The following is a 21,090-nucleotide window of genomic DNA, read 5'->3' as shown; positions in this document are numbered from 1 at the left end:
GTTTTATTAATAATTGTGGTTGGTTACAGTTGCAGTTAAAGTTAATGGTCATAAAATATTAATATTGGTTCTAAAAACTTATTTTTTCCATTAAAACTCCCACATAGTCGAGTAATTGGAGGTGCAAAACTGCAGGACCTGCTTTCTTATCTGCGCAGGATGCCGCCCAAGGATTCAAAGTAGCTGCCAGGAAAACCTTCAACCCTGATTGGAGCCCTTGGGGCCAGCTGGTCACACTGGGCAACGGGAGTAATCTGTGGGAGCACAGGCTCCAATTTTGATGCCAAAGGAATGTGCTCGGCGAAAAGCAAAAAGGCAACCAAAAATCGCAGATTCGTCGGGAAAACTGCAGTCAATGTCTGGGCCATAAAATGTGCAATTAAACCGCAATAGATGGTAAAGTTCAAGTGAAATAAAGGAAGGAATTACATGGAAAAAACGGCAATCAAAGCCAACAAAAATCTTTTGGCTTAAATGGCATGTGTGTGTGTGTGTGTCAGTGTGTGTGTGTGAGTGCGTAGTGAAATTGGTGGTGATGTGGGTGTGCGCGCACAACAAAATATAAATAAAACTCCAATGTCACCGAGTCGAGTTGATAAAAAGCAGCGCTAAAGGCCTTTTAATTGCCGCTGCAGTCGATAAATCATCAAACGGGAATATGAAAGCATCTCAGGAATCCAGTGCGTAAAATTAGAATGCAACAACAACAGCAGCATCAGCAACAGCAACAACAACAACAACACGCGGGCGGAGGCAGGAAAGATACAAAATAGCCAAGGAGCCAATATACATACACATACATGTACATAGCCATCCACGTCGTAAGTGCGTCTCTCTCTCGCACGCGCTCTCTCTTTTGGAGCTCCATACCCCCCACTCCCCCCACTCCCACCACACAGCCGCCTACTTCCTGCACATATGCTGCGAGCAACAACAACACAACGTGCTCCTCTTGGGGATGCTGTGTGCGAGTGAGAAAGAGAGCAGGCGAGAGAGAGCGGCGGCGTAACTTCGAATCAAAGAGCGCAACTACACTGGGAAAAACTATTACAGCAGCCACTTCAGATGCTATTACTTTCTAAGAGAGTTACTTGGCGAATTATTTTGAAACGAATAGGAACTTTTTAAAATTTCGTTTTTTACAAATATCTAATAAAAATTGAAATATTTGACTTTTATGTTTTTTTCCATAATTTTTTTTAATTGATATTATTTTTACCTTAAACAAAATAATAAAGGTAAAAAATAATCTTAAATACAATTCCTCCATACGTTTGTGCTAGTTGACTGATAACATAAATTCCACCCCAAATTTGTGCCATCATTCTACCATTTAGGGCGCCCTTTTCTCTGAGTGCAGGGCTCAGTCGTCGCAGCCTGTTCGCCATGGCCACGAACACACGTCTCACTTGAACGCGAAACGCCGAGGCAAACGGACGCAGTCGCCCGTCGCAGTGTCTCTTGAATTCGACTGTTGAGTTTCGTACATTCGAGCGCGCGTACTCAAAACAAAGTGCGCGATCGTGTGAACAGCGATATATTGCGTACAGTGTATGCGGGATAAAGATACCAATACCTAACCTAGTGCTTTGAAGTAATTGGTGAAGTAATACCAGCAGGATATCAACTAAGTTGGCAGTGAAAAGCGTGGTGAAGTGTTCGTTCATTATGAGTGTGTGAGCGCAGAGAAGCGAACTGAAAGCGATAAGGTTACAGATGTCCTAAGCACACAGGAACAGTCACAGGCCCGCCACACACACACACACACACACACAAGGACTCCGGGGTCCTGGTGACATGTAACTGGATCCGGATCTGGATACATGTTGGCTCCTAAGACAACAGCCCGCTCCTTTGCCTTTCGTCTGGCCGCACTGCAGAAACGGGAGCAACAAAAGCGAGACACCACCGGGTAAGTAGCGATGCTTAACTATAATAAGAAACCTGTCCCCTCCTCGGACAGGATAAAAAAAACAAGCCGCACACACACTAGCACAAACACAGTAGCACACACACACACACACAGTAGTAGATGCGGACAAAGGGGCGCACTGCAGTGGTCGTCCGTCGCTTCCTGCGCCGCTAAGTATGCCACTGCAATGCTATTTTAAGGTGCAAAGTGCATTGAGTAGGAGGCGAAGTGCCCACCAGCTAGCCCTAACCCACACACACACACACATAAACTCAAACACACACACATGGGCAGTGGACTACGGCGACAACACACAAAACGTATTCAAGTGTAACTAAAGACGACCAATTCACAAACAAACAAGCGCGCCAGGAGCAGTTGGCGGACGCGGAGGAGGAGGAGGAGGAGTTGTGTAGGAGGAGTGGGGGGAAACGGAACCGACTGGAGCGGAGCGGAGCGGACGACCCTCGAACCGTGTGACCGCGGGACAGGAGGGGGCGGGGTAGGGGATGGGGCGACAGGGGCCGTTCGCTAATGTTTATTATGAAAAGCGTGCCCTTTTGAACGCCATCGTGTATTTTTATTTTTATTTGTATTTTATGATTGCGCTTAGCCATGTGTATTTGCTGCGAGTGGAACTGTGTGCGCTAGTGCACTGAAAGAAAATATATTGATTTGGTTTTACTAGAGACTTTAGCACAGGGAGATCGCATTTCAAATATAAGCAGCAATATAATTTCCTCGAAGGCTTGGATTACGAGAAGTCTCGTTTTCTGAAACCCGAACTCTACGCTGCGAAGTTATTGAAGTTCTCATTAGGTTTGTTTAACGATCAATTAAAATGGGATAGATTATACGTCATAGTGTATCGTCACATGATAAGAGAGTTTTTATAACAATGAGTAGTGATTCATACAGTTCTACTTTATAATCTCTTTAAATGAGCATTGAAAGCCTTTCGATGGGAATGCGATTATGAAAGCCCTGAATAATCACCCTTGAGAACTTCCGAAGCATTCTCGATCGATTTGAGTGCTACATTTTCTCTCAGTATGTTTATTTATGTTTTTCTTGTCAAGGATCGTGATGAGGGGGGGTGAAGGGCCCTCATGTGAGTGCAGCACTCTATTCATTGATAAAAGATGCAGCGGCTACAATTATAATCATAATAACAAGAACTCCGGCCGGCGGGATGCCGCGATCAACATGCCGCAATTACAGTTATAATTTGGGCCCGTAAGCGTTGTTCAAATGTAAATTCGAATGTGGGGATTGGATTGCAATTACCAACCCTCCGCGGCGACAAACGTTGGCTGCATCGCTGAGTGGGGGTAACAAACAACAATCGCCAATTGGCATATAATGATCCCCTTTGGACTTTGAAACGTCCTAACGTCCTAACTGAATGACTGACTGAATGACTGACTGAGTGACTGACGTACCAACTGGCTGACTGACAGTACGATACCATATCCATATACTAGTATGCATATGAGGTGGGTAGGAGGGTAGAATGTGGCATGGCACTCAGACAACCAGCAGCGACATTCGGAACAATTCTCAGGCCTTGACAAATGCACGTAATGATTGGACTCACACTTTGGTTTCTGCTTTTTTAACAATTTACGCGCGGCTCTTACTCTTACCCCTTCTTCACCATCACCAACACCATCACCATCACCAGCGAGTTCTCACACTCTCGGCCTAGTCATAATTTTAGGGGTTGTGCAACCCGGCACAGTGCACAGTAATCGAAACTCAAACCCAAAAAAACCCAAACTCGTAGATACAGATACAGCTGTTCCCCTTGATGGGCAAACAAGGGCTTGGAGGTAGCCTGCGACTCCCAGCGACTTTCGATTTTCGGGACATGGGAACGTTGCATGAACATCTTTGACTCCTGCGGTGATTAATTGTCATTCCAGGGCCTACGGCATATGTAGAGGGCATTCGGGCTACTCCATGCGTGTATGTAGGATCCAGGGTTCGGGCTCTTAACACTGGATTAGATGTCGATCGAAGTGAAAGAATAGGCTCTTTTCAGTTTCTTTCGGCAACTGGCTTTGTTCCGAAGGTAGGTAGCTGATGGCGGTCGGGGCTTAGCGTCGTAAATCGTTGGATTGAACCATTCCGATCGGGAAGGCATTAACATGACTAGGTAGTAGAACTTTCTATACGACAGACTCTTATCACTGCATCGTTCGACATGCGTAGGCAACTGGTCTGTTTCCAATTCCAATTCCATTTCTATTTCCATTTCTATTTCCATTTTCCTCTGGCTATCATCAGCTGGCATCATGTGGCAGCAGTTTTGGCAACATAAATTAGGCCACGGCCATCATTTGTTACAAGCGGACACATTAGAACTTTGCTAATACGATACAGATGATAAGGGCCTCTCATCAGCGGTTCAGTTTGTGCTACTTATGCTACTGCGCTGATGGGATCATAAATAATTTGTTTATTGCATGCTGAGAGGGGGTCACAAGTATGCAGGCTACGATTGTATCTTGTGTATGTTGTGTTGTGTTGTGTTGTGTTTTGTTGTGTATCTTGTAGTAACATGAGCCTGTGTAGCTGAGCAGTCCATAACTCATGCTTGAAACTTTTGTTTCTACTTCTAATTCCTCGACAATTACGCTTAATTAATTTAAAGTTGTTTGTTGTCGTTGTCGTTGCTCGCATCCCCCGTCGAGTTGTTCGATCAATTTTGAGCAGTTATGACGGCGGCTCGGCCATGGGGGAGGATTTTTTAAATAGATTAATTAAAATCATCTTTAATTGTTTGAGTACAAGGCAAGCGTGGCCCAAAAAGAAAAAAAGCGCAGATAGCTCACAATAGCTGCTTTCATGCGCTCTCAAGTTGCGGAGTGTGTGGGCAAAATGCGCAACATGTGAAATACAGATGCCTCAGAGTTACCAGCACGGTCCCTTGGGCATTAAAGATTTCATTTGTGCTACAGATGTTCCGGCGATTGTACAACATAACTACAAGGAGGAGTCTCACGCAATTGAGGCAGCGGCAGAGGCAGCGGCATCTGCCACAGCCACATCCACATCCACATCCACAGCCATGAATCCATGGTTCCATGGTTCCATGGCTCCATGGTTCCACTTCAGGGCAGTCACCAAGCGACTGGCGCAGCGTTTCGAGTGGCATTTGATTTTAGTGCTCGAGAGTGTGTGTGCGAGTGCTTGAGAAGTATAAAAATTATTGCTGCCAAGCAACTGAGTCAGTCAGTCAGTCATCAATTATTTTATAGAATGCTCACTTGTTTTGTGTGTTCTGGCATTGTTCCCCAACCAATCCAATCTCCATCTCCATCACCCCGAAATGCCAGCCGAATCTGTGTTCCATGTTCTTGGAGTTCACTTGGAAGTTCTCATTCGGCACAGGAAGGGCTTCTCCCTCCTCCACACTTTACTCACTCCACTTCACTCACTGCGACTCTTCCTCCGGCAATAGTTGTGAAATTAAATTGAATACGACGCCGATTATCCCACGCAGTCTTCCATTCGCATTTCCCATTCATTCAGGCTGCCTAGGAAGCAAGTGCTGGCGACACAATCTCATCCTCATCCTCATACTTATACTCATACTCCTCCGCGGAATCCGAGAGCTTGGGAAATCATCAAAGTTCAGCGGGACTTCGGTGGCGTCTCCTGCTCACAATATAAGATGATTACATGCACACGCAACTTGCCGTATCTGGCCATAAATCTCAAAGAGTGCACAGCGAAAAAGGGATCTAAAATATACAAGATTTAAAAAGGATATACCAAGTATTTCCTCTAAGCAGGACTTTAATTTGAATAGACCCAGAAATATCTTGTATCTATCTGAAGAAAAGGAAATAGCACCAATTTGTATTTAAACGTCAAAAGTATCTAATAATATATACCTCCTTTTCGAGGACTTTTTCGCTCAGTGCATGTGCGTGTGTGTCCCACAGTTTGTCATCCAGTCATTCATTCAGAGGATGAGGAAGTGGAAGTGGAGGGGGTTTCGCCGGATGCTTGCGTGCCAAAATCAATGCAGGTTTTTTATTTGCCAGCGACAAGTTTGCATTCAATAAATGAAACCCATTCGATTATAAAGTGCTGCCGCAGACAATGAAATGTCGCTGATAAGCGCCTCTTACAATCCATTTGGCCTACTTCACTTCATTAAAAATCTATTAAAAAGTAATGTATAGTACAATACCCCCCTCCCCTATGCCGATGAATGAAGCTTTCGGTTCGATAAGGCAGGCTTGGATGGGTATGGATCCAATCGATCGAATCGGGGCTATTTAATGTGCGAGACTTTGATTAATCTCGCCATCAGTTCAGCTCATGTGGCATACAAGTATATTGTATGTATGTACATATGTATATGACTGCAATTCAGCATTATTCTTGAGAGAGCCCGCAGTAATAAATAATCCATGATTGGAGCAGATGAGAGCTGCAAATCAGTTCGATTTTCGCTGATGGCGATATCGATTTGCTTTAGCCGAAATGTAATTTGGCTAAGCAGGCGGGCAAACAATGTGGCCCAATCTCGGCCTCGTCAAACAAAGGTCTAGACAAATCGAAAACAAAACGAGCTTCAATATCCCATCTATAATTGAATGCACACACAAAACAAAGCGGATACAGTTGAAAGACTATTATAATCTGGTCAGTTACGTACATGAGCACCAAACCGACCAACCGCCCACACACTCCACAAATATAGCAGATAGCAGATAGCATATATAGCATATATGGCATATATGGCATTTACCATTACTATTACCCCAGCCCATCCGCACCACACGAAGGAGAATATTGACAGACACTCAAGTGTCCACAAGCACCCTGTAAATCCAATTGAATTACGCATAAAGGCGCTTAAGCCGAAGCAAACGAGTCTCTCGATGATGACGACCCATCAAATGTATTATTTCCCTTTAACTTCTGATTACCCTATATTTTATTACGTTTCGTGCTCACGCCGGCTACTGGGTAACTCTGATTTGGTGGAGCTGTGGAGCTGCGAGCTGTGGCGCATGGATCCCCCAATAATAATCACTTATCGCATATCAGCGTTTCCGCAAAATTTACATATCGACTTTTACTTGATGCGCCTTTTAATAGCCCACGTCGACGGCAATAAAATGCTGACTCTCGGCGGGCGGGGGGCCTTTGAGTTTAAACTTATGCATGATTAATACATAATTACAAAGACAAACGCATAAACTCCAGCCCCAACTCCAGCTCCGACTCCAACTCAAAGTTATCGCGGTGTTCGTGCAGGCATGCCTCCTCCATATACCCATTTGCCACTCCAACTCCAGCGGCCACCGCCACTTAATAACTCTGAAAGACAAAAGGCGCTTTTCCCACAGCCACATCTATGTACATATGTATAGCCAAAGTCCGTGGAGGAGACCACGTCCTGAACCAAGCCGAGTCGAACTGAACTGCCTAGGTGCCCCTCCGGAGAACTGCAGTGTGGCGGAGCATACTTATACCTGTTATTAATATTTCGATTAGGTACCAACGATTCGTAGAACCTGACGCATGACTTGCATGGCTAATGGGAAATTTTGTAACTTGTGACCACGCTGCCCTACACTTTGTGGGTCGTCGTTCGGGGCGTATTGGTACCCTGATTGATGGAGACAACTCATCGATTGTGCGGCGAGGACAGGAAGTGTCCCTAAGTGCCAGTCGATACATCCTCATTTTCCCATTGATCCTGTCAGTAGATTGGAATCTGGAATCTGGGCCTACACCTTCGGCAGGAAATGATATCTACACTCAAAATACACAGTTTGAGATAGTTTCATTTGTGAAAGAAGCATCTTTTCTGACCTTTTGAAAGGGGTTGTTGCGTGATCATTTCACTTCATTTTCTCTTCACAGCCACCACACCCTTAAAAAACATCGTTGATTCTGGGAAATGTGATTGTAAGCAGACACCTTTTCATACTTGCTTATGGAGGGGATTTACGTCATAAAAGAGCAGGTGTCCATCTGAGGGTTTCATTTAATGATTGGATAACACTGTAATAAGATATGCAGCCAAACAAACTTATCCTTCGCTTCTGATACAACAAAATATAACAAGTTGTTAAGTTTAGATTCAATAATGAATGAATGTGCCATTATAAAATCTCTCAAGTTCCAGACTCGCCACATTTCTTAGGCAGTAGAGTGTGTACAAGTCGTCTTACTGAGTGTAAGCCAAGTGCAAGACCATAAGTTTGTTAATGCTGAGCGTGTGCGTCAAAGATATGAACAGTTTAGTCAAACCGTGGACACTTTCGTCGCTTGACAGACCGCTTTGTAAATAATCGCCTTATGGCCAAGTGCGCAAATTGCCTGGTCGAAGGAGCAAGAAGTAAAGGTAGCTAACTGGCGTTTCTTATCTGACTTTCCAGATCGTATTCACCACGTGAACAAAGCGAGTGTGCGGCTAATGCTAATGCCAGCTCCTTCAGCTAGCTTGCCACATCGCCAGCAGCAGCAGCAGCAGCAACAACAATTGCAGGTGCCACTGCAAGTACATCAGTTGCACAGGAAGCGCCGGACAAAGGGACAACACCATCACCACGCAACGACAGCTCACCACTTGACAGCGAAGCATGGCGGTGATTAATAGAGCCGGAAATGTGATTACCCTCCTGCTGGTTAAGCTCCAGCTAATCCTGCTGTTCTCGCTGTCAGTTACCGGTGAGTTGCCGCAGCTGGACTACGGCAGCTTGTCCGCCTCCCTGGAGGAGGATGCGATTGACCCGCTCACGGCGATGGCTCCCTTCGCCAACTCCCTGGTCACCGAGGACTCGGCGCCGCACAAGAACAACGCGGAGCTGCTGGTCAACAGCAGTGAGGATGAAAATGCGCGATCGCCGCCAGGATCCTCGTCCGCGGGACTGGGTGCATCGGGAGCGGCAGGTGGATCGGGCATACTGCTCGAGGAGTTCAACAGCGGCAAACTGAGTGGCGGCGAGGCCAGTAATACGCTGCCCATATTCCTCATCGAGCCGGAGAGCGTGTTCGTGGTCAAGAACCGACCGGCGGTGCTCAAGTGCAAGGCCTCGCACTCGCTGCAGGTGATCTTCAAGTGCAGCGGCAGTTCGCAACCACCGCCGTCCACGCACGAGACGCACGTGGATCCGCACACTGGGGTCAACATGGAGGAGGTCACCGCCACCATCCACCGCGACCTGGTCGACGAGTTCTTCGGCGACGGACCCTTCAAGTGCGAGTGCCACGCGTGGTCGTCGCGTGGCGTGGTCAAGAGTCAGGCGGCCACCGTGCACATTGCTTGTGAGTACACTGTTCAAAAAGTTCCGCTTTACAAATGAAAAGCGTAGTGGTTGCTGTTGCTCAATGAACCAAATATTAACTCAGTTTTTAATTTAACAACAAAGCAACCGCAATTTATTCTTTATTAATATAAAAACTATTTTGTTATTTTTGCAAATTTTATTTTCCTTTTTTTAACGAGTGTATCCTTACCTTAAGACTTTCTGTTCCTGAAAAAAAGCTAAATTAAATATTTACTCGACAACAGTTATTTACCCTTAGGAACTTTTGTTTCAGTACTTTGGCGTGCGGTTCAAATTGTAATTTCGTAGTTAACTTTGCACCTTTGTCCAGGGGTGGCTTCCTGTCAACAGCTGACCCTCGCTTAGCTTACCCCTAACCGTATCCGTATCTGAATCTACATCGGTATCTGCATCTGCATCGGTTACCTGCATCTGTTCGTTTCACCCCCACAGATATTCGCAAGTCCTTCAACCAGTCGCCCACCTCGCTGCGCCTGGAGCTGGGCAGTCGGGCGGAACTGCGCTGCGACCCACCTGGCGGCTTCCCCGAACCGAAGCTCACCTGGCACAAGAACAACGCGCTCATCACGGCGGACAGCGAGCCGGGGATCAGCGTCTCGGCCGGCACACTCCTCTTCCGCCAGGTGGCCCTGCAGCACATGGCCAACTACAGCTGCAGTGCGGAGAACATCGCCGGCAGACGCGTCTCCGATTCCGCCGTGCTCATCGTATATGGTCAGTACTGAAGGGCAAATTAAGGATTTATAAGTTTCGTGTTATACTTTGTGAAAAACCACTTTACTGCTGGCTCTCTTTCCATGAATCACAACTTTAAAAAGTGGTATTTTTAAAGAAATTCAATTCATCTCAATTCACTGAGAATGGAATCATTTTTCACTAGTACACTTCTTAATTATAAGAGCTAAAGCAGCATAGCGCCTTAAATTGAGATCGATAAAGCTCTTAATTGGTTTATTTTCCGATTCCATGCCACACAGTCAACGGAGGCTGGAGCACCTGGAGTCCATGGCGGGAGTGCAAGTGTGCGGGCAAGCCCAGCCAGGGCAGGAAGCGTTCGCGCACCTGCAACAATCCGATGCCGTTGAATGGGGGCGCCCAGTGTCCGGGCCCCCAGATCCAGAAGTCCGCCGACTGCGCCGCATGTCCAGGTACGTTCCTGCGGTCATCCGCAAAATTGTGGCCGCATCGAATTGCGGCGGCCAACACGCCCATTATACGGGCTCTATGTGCTCGGTTTTTGGGGTTCCTGCGGGGCTGGGTAACGGGGGAAAGTGGGAATGCTTAAAGGCAGCTGTTAAGCAGAAGCCAAAATTGTCAATTTAAATGGTATTTTGCGGCCGGGATTCCAGCTTGGGCGCCACCTGCACATCCCCATCAGGTCGCCCCGCTGCTTCTGTCGATACATCTCCCGGAGCGTCGAGAACAACGCGTATTTTTCACACCAGGTTGGACAGGAGGATTTCGGGTTGCTGGAATTGGGGAATTGTGGAGTGGTGGAGTGGAACAAGGACTGCCCAAAATACAAAGCACTGCACAGCGCAAAAGTTCAGGGGGCGTTTCGCAACAAAAAAAAAATATAAAGCGAAAAATGAATAAAAGACAAGATAAGCTCAAGGGTCAATGCGAACTAGGCATACTCTAAGGACCTCGGTGATTATCATAATCCGAAGGGGAGAGGATTTGCATGAATGACGAGACTGGCATTGGGATTAACTCCGAAAGTACAACAGCTGAGCGAAATATTTGAATATTCAATTCATTTAGAACTAATCCGCATGCTACTTGCAAATTTGTACAATTTCTAGATTCTCCAACCAAAGAAGAGATTTATTTTAAAAAGTAGAGTGAGCTAGAATATTTCCATAGTTACTAGTTACTACCGCAATTATTTCACCTTAGTCTAATTTTAATTTGTCGCTACACCTTGATTTTAACAATTAAGTATTACTATTACTTACAATAATGAGCACATCAAAAAGGCACATTTGAGGATTAATAACTTAATACCCACTGAAACTAAATATAGAGCAACGCCAGTACATAGTCACCATGCCCGCAGCGAACAATGGTATAATACACTTTTGAGTGAGTGCTGAGTATTTCATTTTAAACACGCATTCGGTTCCTCGGACCGACGACAGATATCTCCACATGCGAGATGCGAGATGCGAGATGCGTATATAGATGGATAGATTGGGCCGTCGCCTTTGGCAGTGGGGAACGCCTGCCGTCGGCGTGCCACCGACTAAATGGTGACAAAGGAATGAATCTGGGGGAAAGGGAGTCCAGAGACTTGGGACTCAGCACCGAGCACCGAGCACTGTGGACTGAGGACTGCGGACTGAGGACTGAGGACTGGAGATGAGGATGAAATCTGGAGTGCAGTGGAATGGGGCGAACGGTGGTAGCTGGGGCGCTCTTTTTGACAGACGCACGGGCGGCATGTGTTTGAGACTCTTCACTTTTATTCATGTAAATTTATTGTATTGCATTGTATTGTATTGTAGTGCTCGCACAGATACTCACTCACACACTCACTCACCCACGCGGAGATTTCGTAGGATACTTGGCCAGGCGCACAGCGGGCACAGCAATGAGCAATTGTTGACAGACAAGCGGGGCAAATGGGCGATGGGCGATGGGAAATGGGATGTGGGCGATGGGAAATGGGAAATGGTTGGGTGGAGTATACTATGGTATTCCATACACTCCATACTCCGGAATGGGGCATTTCGGTCGTCAGGAGGGGGACGCCATTGTGGGCTCGGGTATTTTTCTTTTCTATGAAAAGTGTGTCATAAAATTAATTTTAAATTTCGCTTGGCTTTCGTTTTTTTTTTTCGTCTCTTGCCGGACGACTTTTCATCCCCATGGAACCGTGTCAACCTTATGCTCCTGCCACTGCCGCTGCCACGCCCACTTACGCCCCGTGATTACGCTGTCGCTCCGACGTCCCGTCGTCCTGACGTCCTGACGTCCCGTCGCCATCATCGCCATCGTCGCCATCGCCGCCTGCCAACAACAGAGGACACTCAAATCGTGAGCCCTGATGGATTTGACATTTCGTCGAGTAAGCGCAGTAAGTTGAACCGAAGGCCCGACAATATGCATTTCCCTCAAAGGCTTCCCCCGGCCTTGCCAGGATCCATTGGGATGGGGTGGGGATGGGGGTGGTGGCGTTCCAAAGGATTCAATACGACATTGTGTTCGAGCAGTTAAACTTGAATGTTTAACGAGCCGGCGACAGTTAAATTTTTTAGTTGGGGCCTTAACAATCCAATAAACAATCGTGTTAACCCGAACCGGAGGCATCAGCATCAGCATCCAACCAACCGTGGCGTCATTCGTTTCGGGACTTCCCCCAAAATAAAAAAAAAAAACAACCGCCCTTTAACTGACTTTAACTGAAGTGACTTACTTTGCGACGGGGTAGTAGGTGACGTCACTGCGGCAGATAGCAACTTAAAAATCACTTACCACGACTCACGCTCTCTGATTCATGCAACAGTCTGGGTCTAGTTCTGGGTCTGGGTCTGGGTGAGGGTCTCGGTTTTTGGCCGGAGTCGAAAAGGATACGTCCTGGAATGGGTATTGACAGGCGGTTGGGGATCAGGATGCGCACGGCGTGGCGGCGGGGAAAACTAAATGCCTGGCAATGTGATGATGGCTGGCGACAAGTCCGGAATTCTGTGCGCCCTCTCTGGGGGTGGTTTTATGTTTCCAAAACAGGAAGTGCCAAATGCCGATGTATTTATACCGGGATGTGCGCACACTGAGCGAAAAACTAATGCAGTAACTGCCTATAGGAAGTGTAAAGGATTTTCACTAAATACCTGATTAAAAAAAACATTAGAATGCGGGTTTTAAATAACAATTTCAGTTGAAACAGAAAGCTTAAAAAATATATCAAAAGAAGTAACTTAATGAAAGAATTTCCAATTTGATGTACCCAAACTAGTGACATACAATAAAGCAAATAAATGTCACATACTTTGACTAATTTAAAAAATAACTTTCAATAGATTCGAGCTACTTCATTTTGCTCAGTGCATAGCTGTCGAACATATATTTCAGCTGCCATTGGCATGCATCACACCATGGACATTTTAGGCTTTTTGTTTAGCTTTCGGACTTTCCGCTTTCTCCCCCTCATTTAGTGGAAATTGAAATAGCAAAGAAAATGCGAAAATAGAAAAGCATTAAAATGACAATCACTTTTACTCACCCACCCACGCAGAAAGCGAGCCAAACCAAACCCCAAAAATCAACAGAGGCGTCGTCAACGGAGTTTTGGGGGTAAAGAAAAAAAAAAACAGGGAAATGGGAACTGGAAACTGGAAACTGGGAGATCGAGACTGGGAATCAGGAGTGGAGGAAGACCCACTAATTTTATGGTGGGAACAAACTTTCGATTTCTCCCCACGGACCATCTATTAGAGTGTAATTGTGCAGCCGGAGAAGAGAAGTAGCGAAGAGGAGAAGCGGGGTTGGAATGCCACGTCCATGGCTGTGGCCCCGATGGTCTTGATATATGACCCGGGGAGTGCCGCTGTCGGGAATGTGTGCTAAATCATGTTAATATGACTTTTGATTTCTAAACTGCCTGTGCTATTGCCTCTGCTCTACCATTTACAGTGGCCCGCTGGTCGGCGTGGAGTGACTGGAGCATCTGCTCCGCGGAGTGCATTCAAGTGCGTCGCCGGAAGTGCCTGACTCAGGGCCAGACTCAGATTTCCTCCGAGGCGGAGGAAGCCGGTGATCTGCTCCTGGGCGCTCCCGGGGCGGGCATGGCCGCCCTCATCGCCGCAGCAGGAGCGGGAGCTGGAGCAGGAGCAGGAGTCGGAGTAGGAAGCCCCAGCGAGGCGACTGGCTCCAGTGCCGACATTATCCCGGGATATGGCAAATCATTGTGCGCCGGAAAAGACATACAAACGGCCGAATGCCGCGGCGAACAGTGCCAGATTGGCAAGGATGGTGAGTCTGTGACTTATGACTAGGATGAATGGGACTGGGGGCTGGATGAATCCGGGCAGGAGCAACAAAGTAGACAGTTAGACAACAATAACAGCAGAGCCGGAGTGCAGCAGTGCCGCCAAACCAGAATCAGAATCAGAAAGCCTGAATCCCAGAATCCCTCGCACAAAAGATGAGCACTCAACACTGATTGTCACAATGGGAAATTAACCAAGTGCATTTGTTTGTGCACGACCACGGGCTTATTTATATATAGAAGTATAGCATTATAGAAGTATAGAGGGTATAGAAAGCATGGCCAGGACATTTCACTTTTCACCCCAAAGGACCCCCAGCTCTAAGCTCTAATACCGAACCCCAAATGAAACCCGCACCCAATCGAAGAAGGGTCGCAAATCAATCGCAGCAGCAGCACTTGGAATTGAGATTTAAGTGGGGGTCCCACACAAGTCTTCTGAGGGTTTATGTGCTTTGCCAGATAATTAGGCGTGCGGCAAGGACAGCAGCAGCAGCATCAGCATCCACATCCCCATCCACATCCATTTGCCACCCCAATCTGGGGCTTTTCCCGTGTCATTGTTGCTGTTTGCGATTCGATTTTCATCGGCGGGCGGCTGGCGGGGGGAAAACTGTGCGATTGACCCAACTCAAACATAGTTTTGTGTGGTCCATGGGGATCAATTAGATGGCTGTCACAGTGTGTAATTGAAAGGATCAGGCTACACAACAAGTACCAGGAGTTGCTGGGGTTTCCTTCTTTTTTTTTTTTCTTTTTTTTTGGCAGGTTTGTCCTTTATTTGATTGCCTGCTGAAAAGTTTAGGAAGAGCTGTGACACTCGGCAGCTTATTTTCGATTTTATTACGATTCGCTAAAGCTGGAGCAATCCGGAGCAAATCCCTGGGGCCACCGATACCTGCGGCTTCATCATGGCCCATTGTCAGCAACTCGTACTCAACCATCTGATATTAAAAGCGTATTTGTCAGGCCAAGGAGACGAATCCCCTTTTGATGTCCCTTGCAGGAGGCAAAATAAAAAAAGAAACACAATATATATATATGTATATATGTGGATGTGGATGTAAAAAAAGCTAGCATGCAAAATGCACAAAAGCGAGCAGGGAAACCGAAAGCTGCAAGATCCTTGGAGTGTCCCAGTTGGGGATGCTGCCAGGGTCTTCAACTTCTACTTCCACTTCAGCTTCCATTGCTGTTTCCGATGCTGCCGCTGATTTACAGCGAATATAATTGCTCATTTCATACATTGTATAAGCCACCCACTTCTAGCCCTGCTGCTAGCCGGGCAGCACCGACTGTACTGGCTGTATGTACGGCATAATAATCATAATATATACAGAGTAATTCCTTGCGCTGCAGCGATTCCTTTTTGGCCAACAACCAGTCACCGCCAGCGCCGGCAACAATGACGACAACAATCACAGCAACGGAAACAGGCAGCGCAACAATGGGCGTCCAATGGATGGTATGGTAGTGGGTGTGGACATGGAGATGGGCACCATAGATGGGGGGTTTGGGTTGCGGAATCTGGGATGTCGGGCAACTGACTGCTGGCGACGGGGGGCCGCCGGCGAATTATAATGCGAAATAGACGAAGCTGGACTGGGGATGAGCATACAAACATAAAACATTAAATACAGACATACACTGCTCCGCTCCGCCAGATACGGATACGCATGGCTGCTCGGGATTGATGACAATGGGTGAGAGGATGCTTGTTTGGTTATGGAAAAGTTCAGTTCGGTTCAGTTCGGTTTGGTTTCGGTTTCGGTTTCGGTTTCGGGTTGACTCAACGTCCATGAATGTGTGGATTTCGCTTGGCAGGCATCCTGAAAAGCATGAGGGTGGCGGATTTACGCAGAAATCTCTGGGTTTCCTTCTTTCTTTTTTTTAATGCCCAAGAACACAAAGATTGGCAATTGGATGGGATTGGGGGCGGGGTGGTGGCATCTTGGTTCGTAGGCTGGCTTTATTGCCAGTTCAGTTCTCTAGAAGGTGAACAGATATGTAGACTCCACTTTCGAGATTGCGTTTGGAAATACTCTGTACTTACTGTTCATGGGAAGAAAAGATCCATAGATATTTGCTATAATTTTTAAAGTATTTAGCAGTAACTTATATATATATTTTCTATAACAAAGTGGGTGCCAATAGACTTTCCCTGAAGTAAAATTACGCGGTACTAACAGCCGATTCAGCAGTTTAATATGAGTGCGCATCGCTTCACCATTGCAGATTTCGATTGGACGCTCTATCTGGGATTGGCCTTCATAACGGCGGTGTGCTTCGCCTTTGGGACCGCACTGATCTGCTGCGCTCGCCGTGGCATCCGCACCAATCCCCATTACAACATGGCCCGTTCAGGTGAGTTCAAAGGACTTTAGTATCCTGCGTCCGTGTTACGTTGCATTGGCCGGCAGCAATTGACCGTGTTTATTTCGACTCCGTTTGCAGTAATGGACGCGGATTATATGCCCGGCGTTGTGGAGAAGAAGGAGATGCGCATGCACATCGAGGCCAGCAACATGGGATACGATTACGTCAATCCCGGACATCGTTATTTGCCCGGCGAGCACATCATGGGCATGGGCATGGGCATGGGCATCGGCTGTGGAGGCGTCACCGAGCACCACTACGATGTGCCCAATCTGTCCGCCAAGTAAGTGTACAAATAAGCCATCAATGTTATTAGTTTGCCCTTTTATATGTCCCTTTATCCCTCGGTATTGAGTCCTTACTCTTTACTCTTGAGTCTTGATTTGGTTACAATATGGTATCAATACTATAGCCATAAACTTTACGGCTTGCAAATAAGCGATGGAGCAGTTTAATATCGGGGGATTATCTTTAATGCCTTTGGAGTTCTCGAGTCCTTAGTATGTTTATTTCAAAGATACAAAACATATGCATTCCCAGGGTTTCGCCTTAATTCCTCAAAATTACTTCCTTAACGTTCACAATTTAATTACAAATATGAACCTTTGGATTTAATAAAAAACACTTTGGCCTTAAAGTGAAGATATTTCATTTAATGCATTATCTGAAGAGCGCTCATATGTTGTATAACTTTATGTTGTGACTCTAAACGTTTTATATTTAAGGTCTGTCGGGATTCACAAATTCTAAGACTTGTTCATGGCAGGGGCTCACATTTTAAAATGACTCATAAGACATTAAAATTCGCCAAAGAACGAGAATAGTTATGCGCCTTTTAATATTCTTGGCACGACAATGTGCTGTTCGCGGAGAATTACTTCCTCCCATAACTTGCCTGCCAGTGTTTTAACAATGTGTAGACATAAACTTTTCAATACTCCCTTACATTCCAACACCCTCGACTTTAAGTACTTATTTTCCCAATAATAGACGATTCTAATCATTGCGGATTGCTTTTCCTTGCAGCTACACCAATCCCATAGATCATCTGAGCGTGGACTATCTGTCCGAGACCGGGGAATCCTCCACAGCTGATACCTGTAAGAAACCGAGTTACGCTTGATTTAAATAGATTTAAACATACCCATCATCCAACAGCCAACTCAACCTTCGACATGAACGGCAAGCTGTCCATACTCAACGCCTCGAAGAGCAGCACCTACGAGCTGCTGGGAAGCGCAGGAGGACAGCTCCGCCTCTATGGTGGCGAACTGCTGCTCTTTGTGCCGGAGCACGCCATCGGAAAGCACCTCAAGAAGCACGTATCCTTGCTGCTGCTGAGCGACGAGTGCAGTCGCGTGTCCTGCGCCACCGAGAGCTCCATTCTGTGCAGCAGTGTGGTGCACAGTGCACCGCGCAACTACAGCTTCGTGAAGCCGGTGATCCTGAAGATACCCCACTGCCTGGTGGCTCCGGAGCAGTGGCATGTGCACATCTACCACGCGGACAGCGAACACGACGAGCTGAGTGTCAACTGGCGGCGGGCAGTATCCGTTGGCGAGGAAACCATCAACACACCCATGTTCGTGCAGCTGGAGGCGACGCATGTGTTCATTATGACGGAGCAACTGGGTCACTTCACCGTGGTGGCGGAGCCAAGGATTCAACAGCCCTCGATCAAGATGAAGCTGCTGGCCTTCAGTCAACATACGCCACCCAGCAACGCGAACTGCAGCTTGCGGATTTACGTGGTCAAGGACTTTCCCAATAGCCGCGATATCTGCGCCAATGTGGAGGCCAAGCTGGGTGGCAGTTTTCTTGGCGAGAGCCAGGTCTTCGCCTTTACGCTGAATAGCCGGAACCTGAATATCCGGGTGAGAAGCGCGGATGTGGAGGCAGCAGCTCCCTACGAACATGCCATACCCTACCAGCACATCCTCAGCAACAACTCCATACTGCACTGCGAGTTCAGCCTGCGGAGGCAGGATCAGAACACCCTGTGCGTGGACTTTGGCCAGGGCAGCGAGGACGACTACTACACCTTCAACATTCCAGCGCACTCAATGAGCGGATCGGCAGAGGAACTGGCATCCACCACGAACACCACCATCTCAATAGACCGCCAGGGCAACTATGTGAACGAGAGTTGTGTGATGGACTTTGTGCAGCTGCCACATGCCACAAAGCGTTTGATCTGCGGCGCCTTGGATCCTCCACGGTCCGACGAGCGGGATTGGCGATTGCTGGCGAAGAAGCTGAATACCGATCGGTATATTGCCTACTTTGCCACCAAGGCTTCGCCCACCGAACAGATCCTGAATCTGTGGGAGTGCCGAGCGAATAGCAGTCCTGGTAGTAGTTCCAACTCAGTTTCACATACGATAATGGCGCTCCTGCTGACGCTCAAGGAGATGGGTCGTCAGGATGTGCTGGACATCATAGTTGAAACCATAGGTCCTTTGTGGATTTAAGGCACGTTCCCCTGCATACGCTATATAAGAAGGAAATATATATGATTTTAGTATTTCTGAAACTAAAAGAAACAGCTTTAAGGCTCAACATCGAGAAATTCCATTCCGCAAAAACGGAAACGAAAAATGTGTGTTGAAATCCTATCAAACTAAGCAAAGTTGTATGTATCCGTTTTGAAAGTTTTCCCAGTTTCACCCAACTTCACCTATCTTCACCCTGTTTTCAGTGACAAATCACTATTTGTTTCCAAAGATAACTTATCCAACAAACAAGTAACACCTAAGAACTGAACCACCTGCAAAGTTTGTTAAAGTGAGATGGGGAAATCAGCGTGAGGCTCATGGTCCCTTGTTGTTAAAAACAAAAAATGTTCATGAGTTGCCTTTTATTTACAAAATGTATGAACGACACGAACGAAAAATGAAAAACAAAACGAAACGAAATGTGGAAAACTGGAATCGAAATGAAAAGAATATTGAATCAAAGTGTAGCTGTAGTCATAGTCACTAAGTTACTGTAGTGTTGTGTTCTAAGGTAACTTGCTCAACGAACTTTGTTCCCTATGGGTGCCATGCATTTTATACACTAAACAGGAAGAAAATGTAGCGTTTAATTATACTTGTGGCTTAGCAAACTTATAGTTTTAAACACATAACTCTAGCATTACGATGGAAAAACTGTTTGTGTACGATACGACAGCTGTAAGATACGAGTTCACATGGGGCAGTAGGCCAAAATACATAGAGTAAGTGATGGCCAACTATGAACCGACAACCGACAACCGACAACCGAAAGACATTTAAATTCAAATGCGGGAGTTGTAAACTGTTTGCCAAATCGTTGAATTTCTCAGCCGACTCTAGGTACGAATAGTCACTAAAGAAGAGGAGCATTTAGTAATCAAAACTAAGCCATAGCACACATATACCCAAAAGTATGTAGCCTCTCAAATTATATATAATGCGTACCCATATATGTATATTTAGTGTAACATCTAGTAATAGTTATAAAACGAAACAACAAAACGAGTAGTTTGTTAGACATACTCAAGTGATAACCTTTGTATTTGTCTTTAGTTGTAAGTCTGATCCTGTCGTTTAATCGTTAATCAAGTAAGCATTTACAGAACAATGACGTATACTTAGTGGCTCAAACAAAAAGTTAAATAAAATAAAAACTGCAACAACAATTTATCAGCTAGTTTCAGATTGATTTCTGCAGGTGACTTCTGTTGGGTCAATGACTTGGCATCGGGTATTAACTCGGCAATACAGCGAAAACTTTTAATTGGAGTCAGGACCTTGCAATCAATGCGAGGTACTTTCTGAGGTTTCGTCAAAAGATTATAAGCTGCATGTTCAACAAATAATTAAATATTTTTCCTGAATATAATAAACATACTCATTAAATTGCCACGGTGCTAGGACCATCTCTTATCTGCTAAGTGCAGCTCTTATCTAGCTCCTATATAAATCAGCGAAATTTCGAAACCATATTCAGTTCCAAAATGCAGCTCGTCGTGAAACTGCTGGTGAGTAATCTAGTCATTGAAAAAGTATCGTACACTAAAATCCATTATCCACAGATTGTCCTTTTGGCATTATTTGCTGCTGCTTCTAGCAAATTGATCTACCGAAGGCAAAATGCTTGCCAAAACTGTGGTACCTGGTCCAATCATCCATGGTAATAGGGTAGCGGTGAATAGGAAAGCTACCATTGAGCCAATGAACTTCAGATGGAGATGTTCCCGATGTCTTACTAAAAAGTGAAATACTTTTGACTTAATAAGTTTCTTTTCTTTATTAAAATCGTTGGAGGTGAGTCAAAAAGCCCTTTGTAGGCACCAGAGAACTGCAAGAGTGGCATTTTTTGCCACCCTGATCACACTCAACAATTTTGAGTGCGGGTGCCACTCACACCGGTCTTCGCGGGTACATACAAACACCCGCTCAAAATATTCGGGTGTCTGCAAACACCCTGGTGCCTGCGCACCCGAATCAATGCGGCACCCTTCGTCG

The 21,090-nt window shown here is 46.1% G+C and overlaps 1 protein-coding gene across 4 annotated transcripts; it reads left to right on the top strand.

The window, feature by feature from the left end:
* Positions 1 to 273: 273 nt before the first annotated feature.
* Positions 274 to 21,031, top strand: LOC120445948 (netrin receptor unc-5). Of its 4 annotated transcripts, XM_039626629.2 has the most exons (13): positions 274 to 396; positions 1,338 to 1,912; positions 8,323 to 9,211; positions 9,667 to 9,948; positions 10,212 to 10,382; positions 12,260 to 12,313; positions 13,870 to 14,208; positions 16,460 to 16,588; positions 16,679 to 16,883; positions 17,627 to 17,700; positions 17,759 to 19,232; positions 19,299 to 20,603; positions 20,658 to 21,031. In XM_039626629.2, exons 3-11 carry the CDS (start codon positions 8,527 to 8,529, stop codon positions 19,069 to 19,071), a joined length of 3,252 nt encoding a protein of 1,083 aa, XP_039482563.1. In that variant the 5' UTR covers positions 274 to 396; positions 1,338 to 1,912; positions 8,323 to 8,526; the 3' UTR covers positions 19,072 to 19,232; positions 19,299 to 20,603; positions 20,658 to 21,031. The 4 variants fall into 4 exon arrangements, with proteins under 4 accessions (XP_039482563.1, XP_039482562.1, XP_039482565.1 ...); XM_039626628.2 differs by having other exon boundaries at positions 17,759 to 20,603; XM_039626631.2 differs by lacking the exon at positions 13,870 to 14,208 and having other exon boundaries at positions 17,759 to 20,603.
* The last annotated feature ends 59 nt before the right edge of the window (positions 21,032 to 21,090 follow it).

This window comes from Drosophila santomea, chromosome 2R (genome assembly GCF_016746245.2).
Source record: "Drosophila santomea strain STO CAGO 1482 chromosome 2R, Prin_Dsan_1.1, whole genome shotgun sequence".
Classification (NCBI taxonomy): Eukaryota; Metazoa; Arthropoda; class Insecta; order Diptera; family Drosophilidae; genus Drosophila; species Drosophila santomea.
The sequence above is the reverse complement of the archived record's forward strand: the minus strand, read 5'-3'. Positions and strand labels throughout refer to the sequence as shown.

Bases quoted from the DNA above. Each gene is read 5' to 3' on its own strand.
- LOC120445948 (XM_039626629.2), top strand. From the start codon at position 8,527: ATGGCGGTGATTAATAGAGCCGGAAATGTGATTACCCTCCTGCTGGTT. The intron at 14,209-16,459 runs GTGAGTCTGTGA...TCACCATTGCAG, and splicing joins GTGCCAGATTGGCAAGGATG to ATTTCGATTGGACGCTCTAT. The intron at 16,589-16,678 runs GTGAGTTCAAAG...CTCCGTTTGCAG, and splicing joins TTACAACATGGCCCGTTCAG to TAATGGACGCGGATTATATG.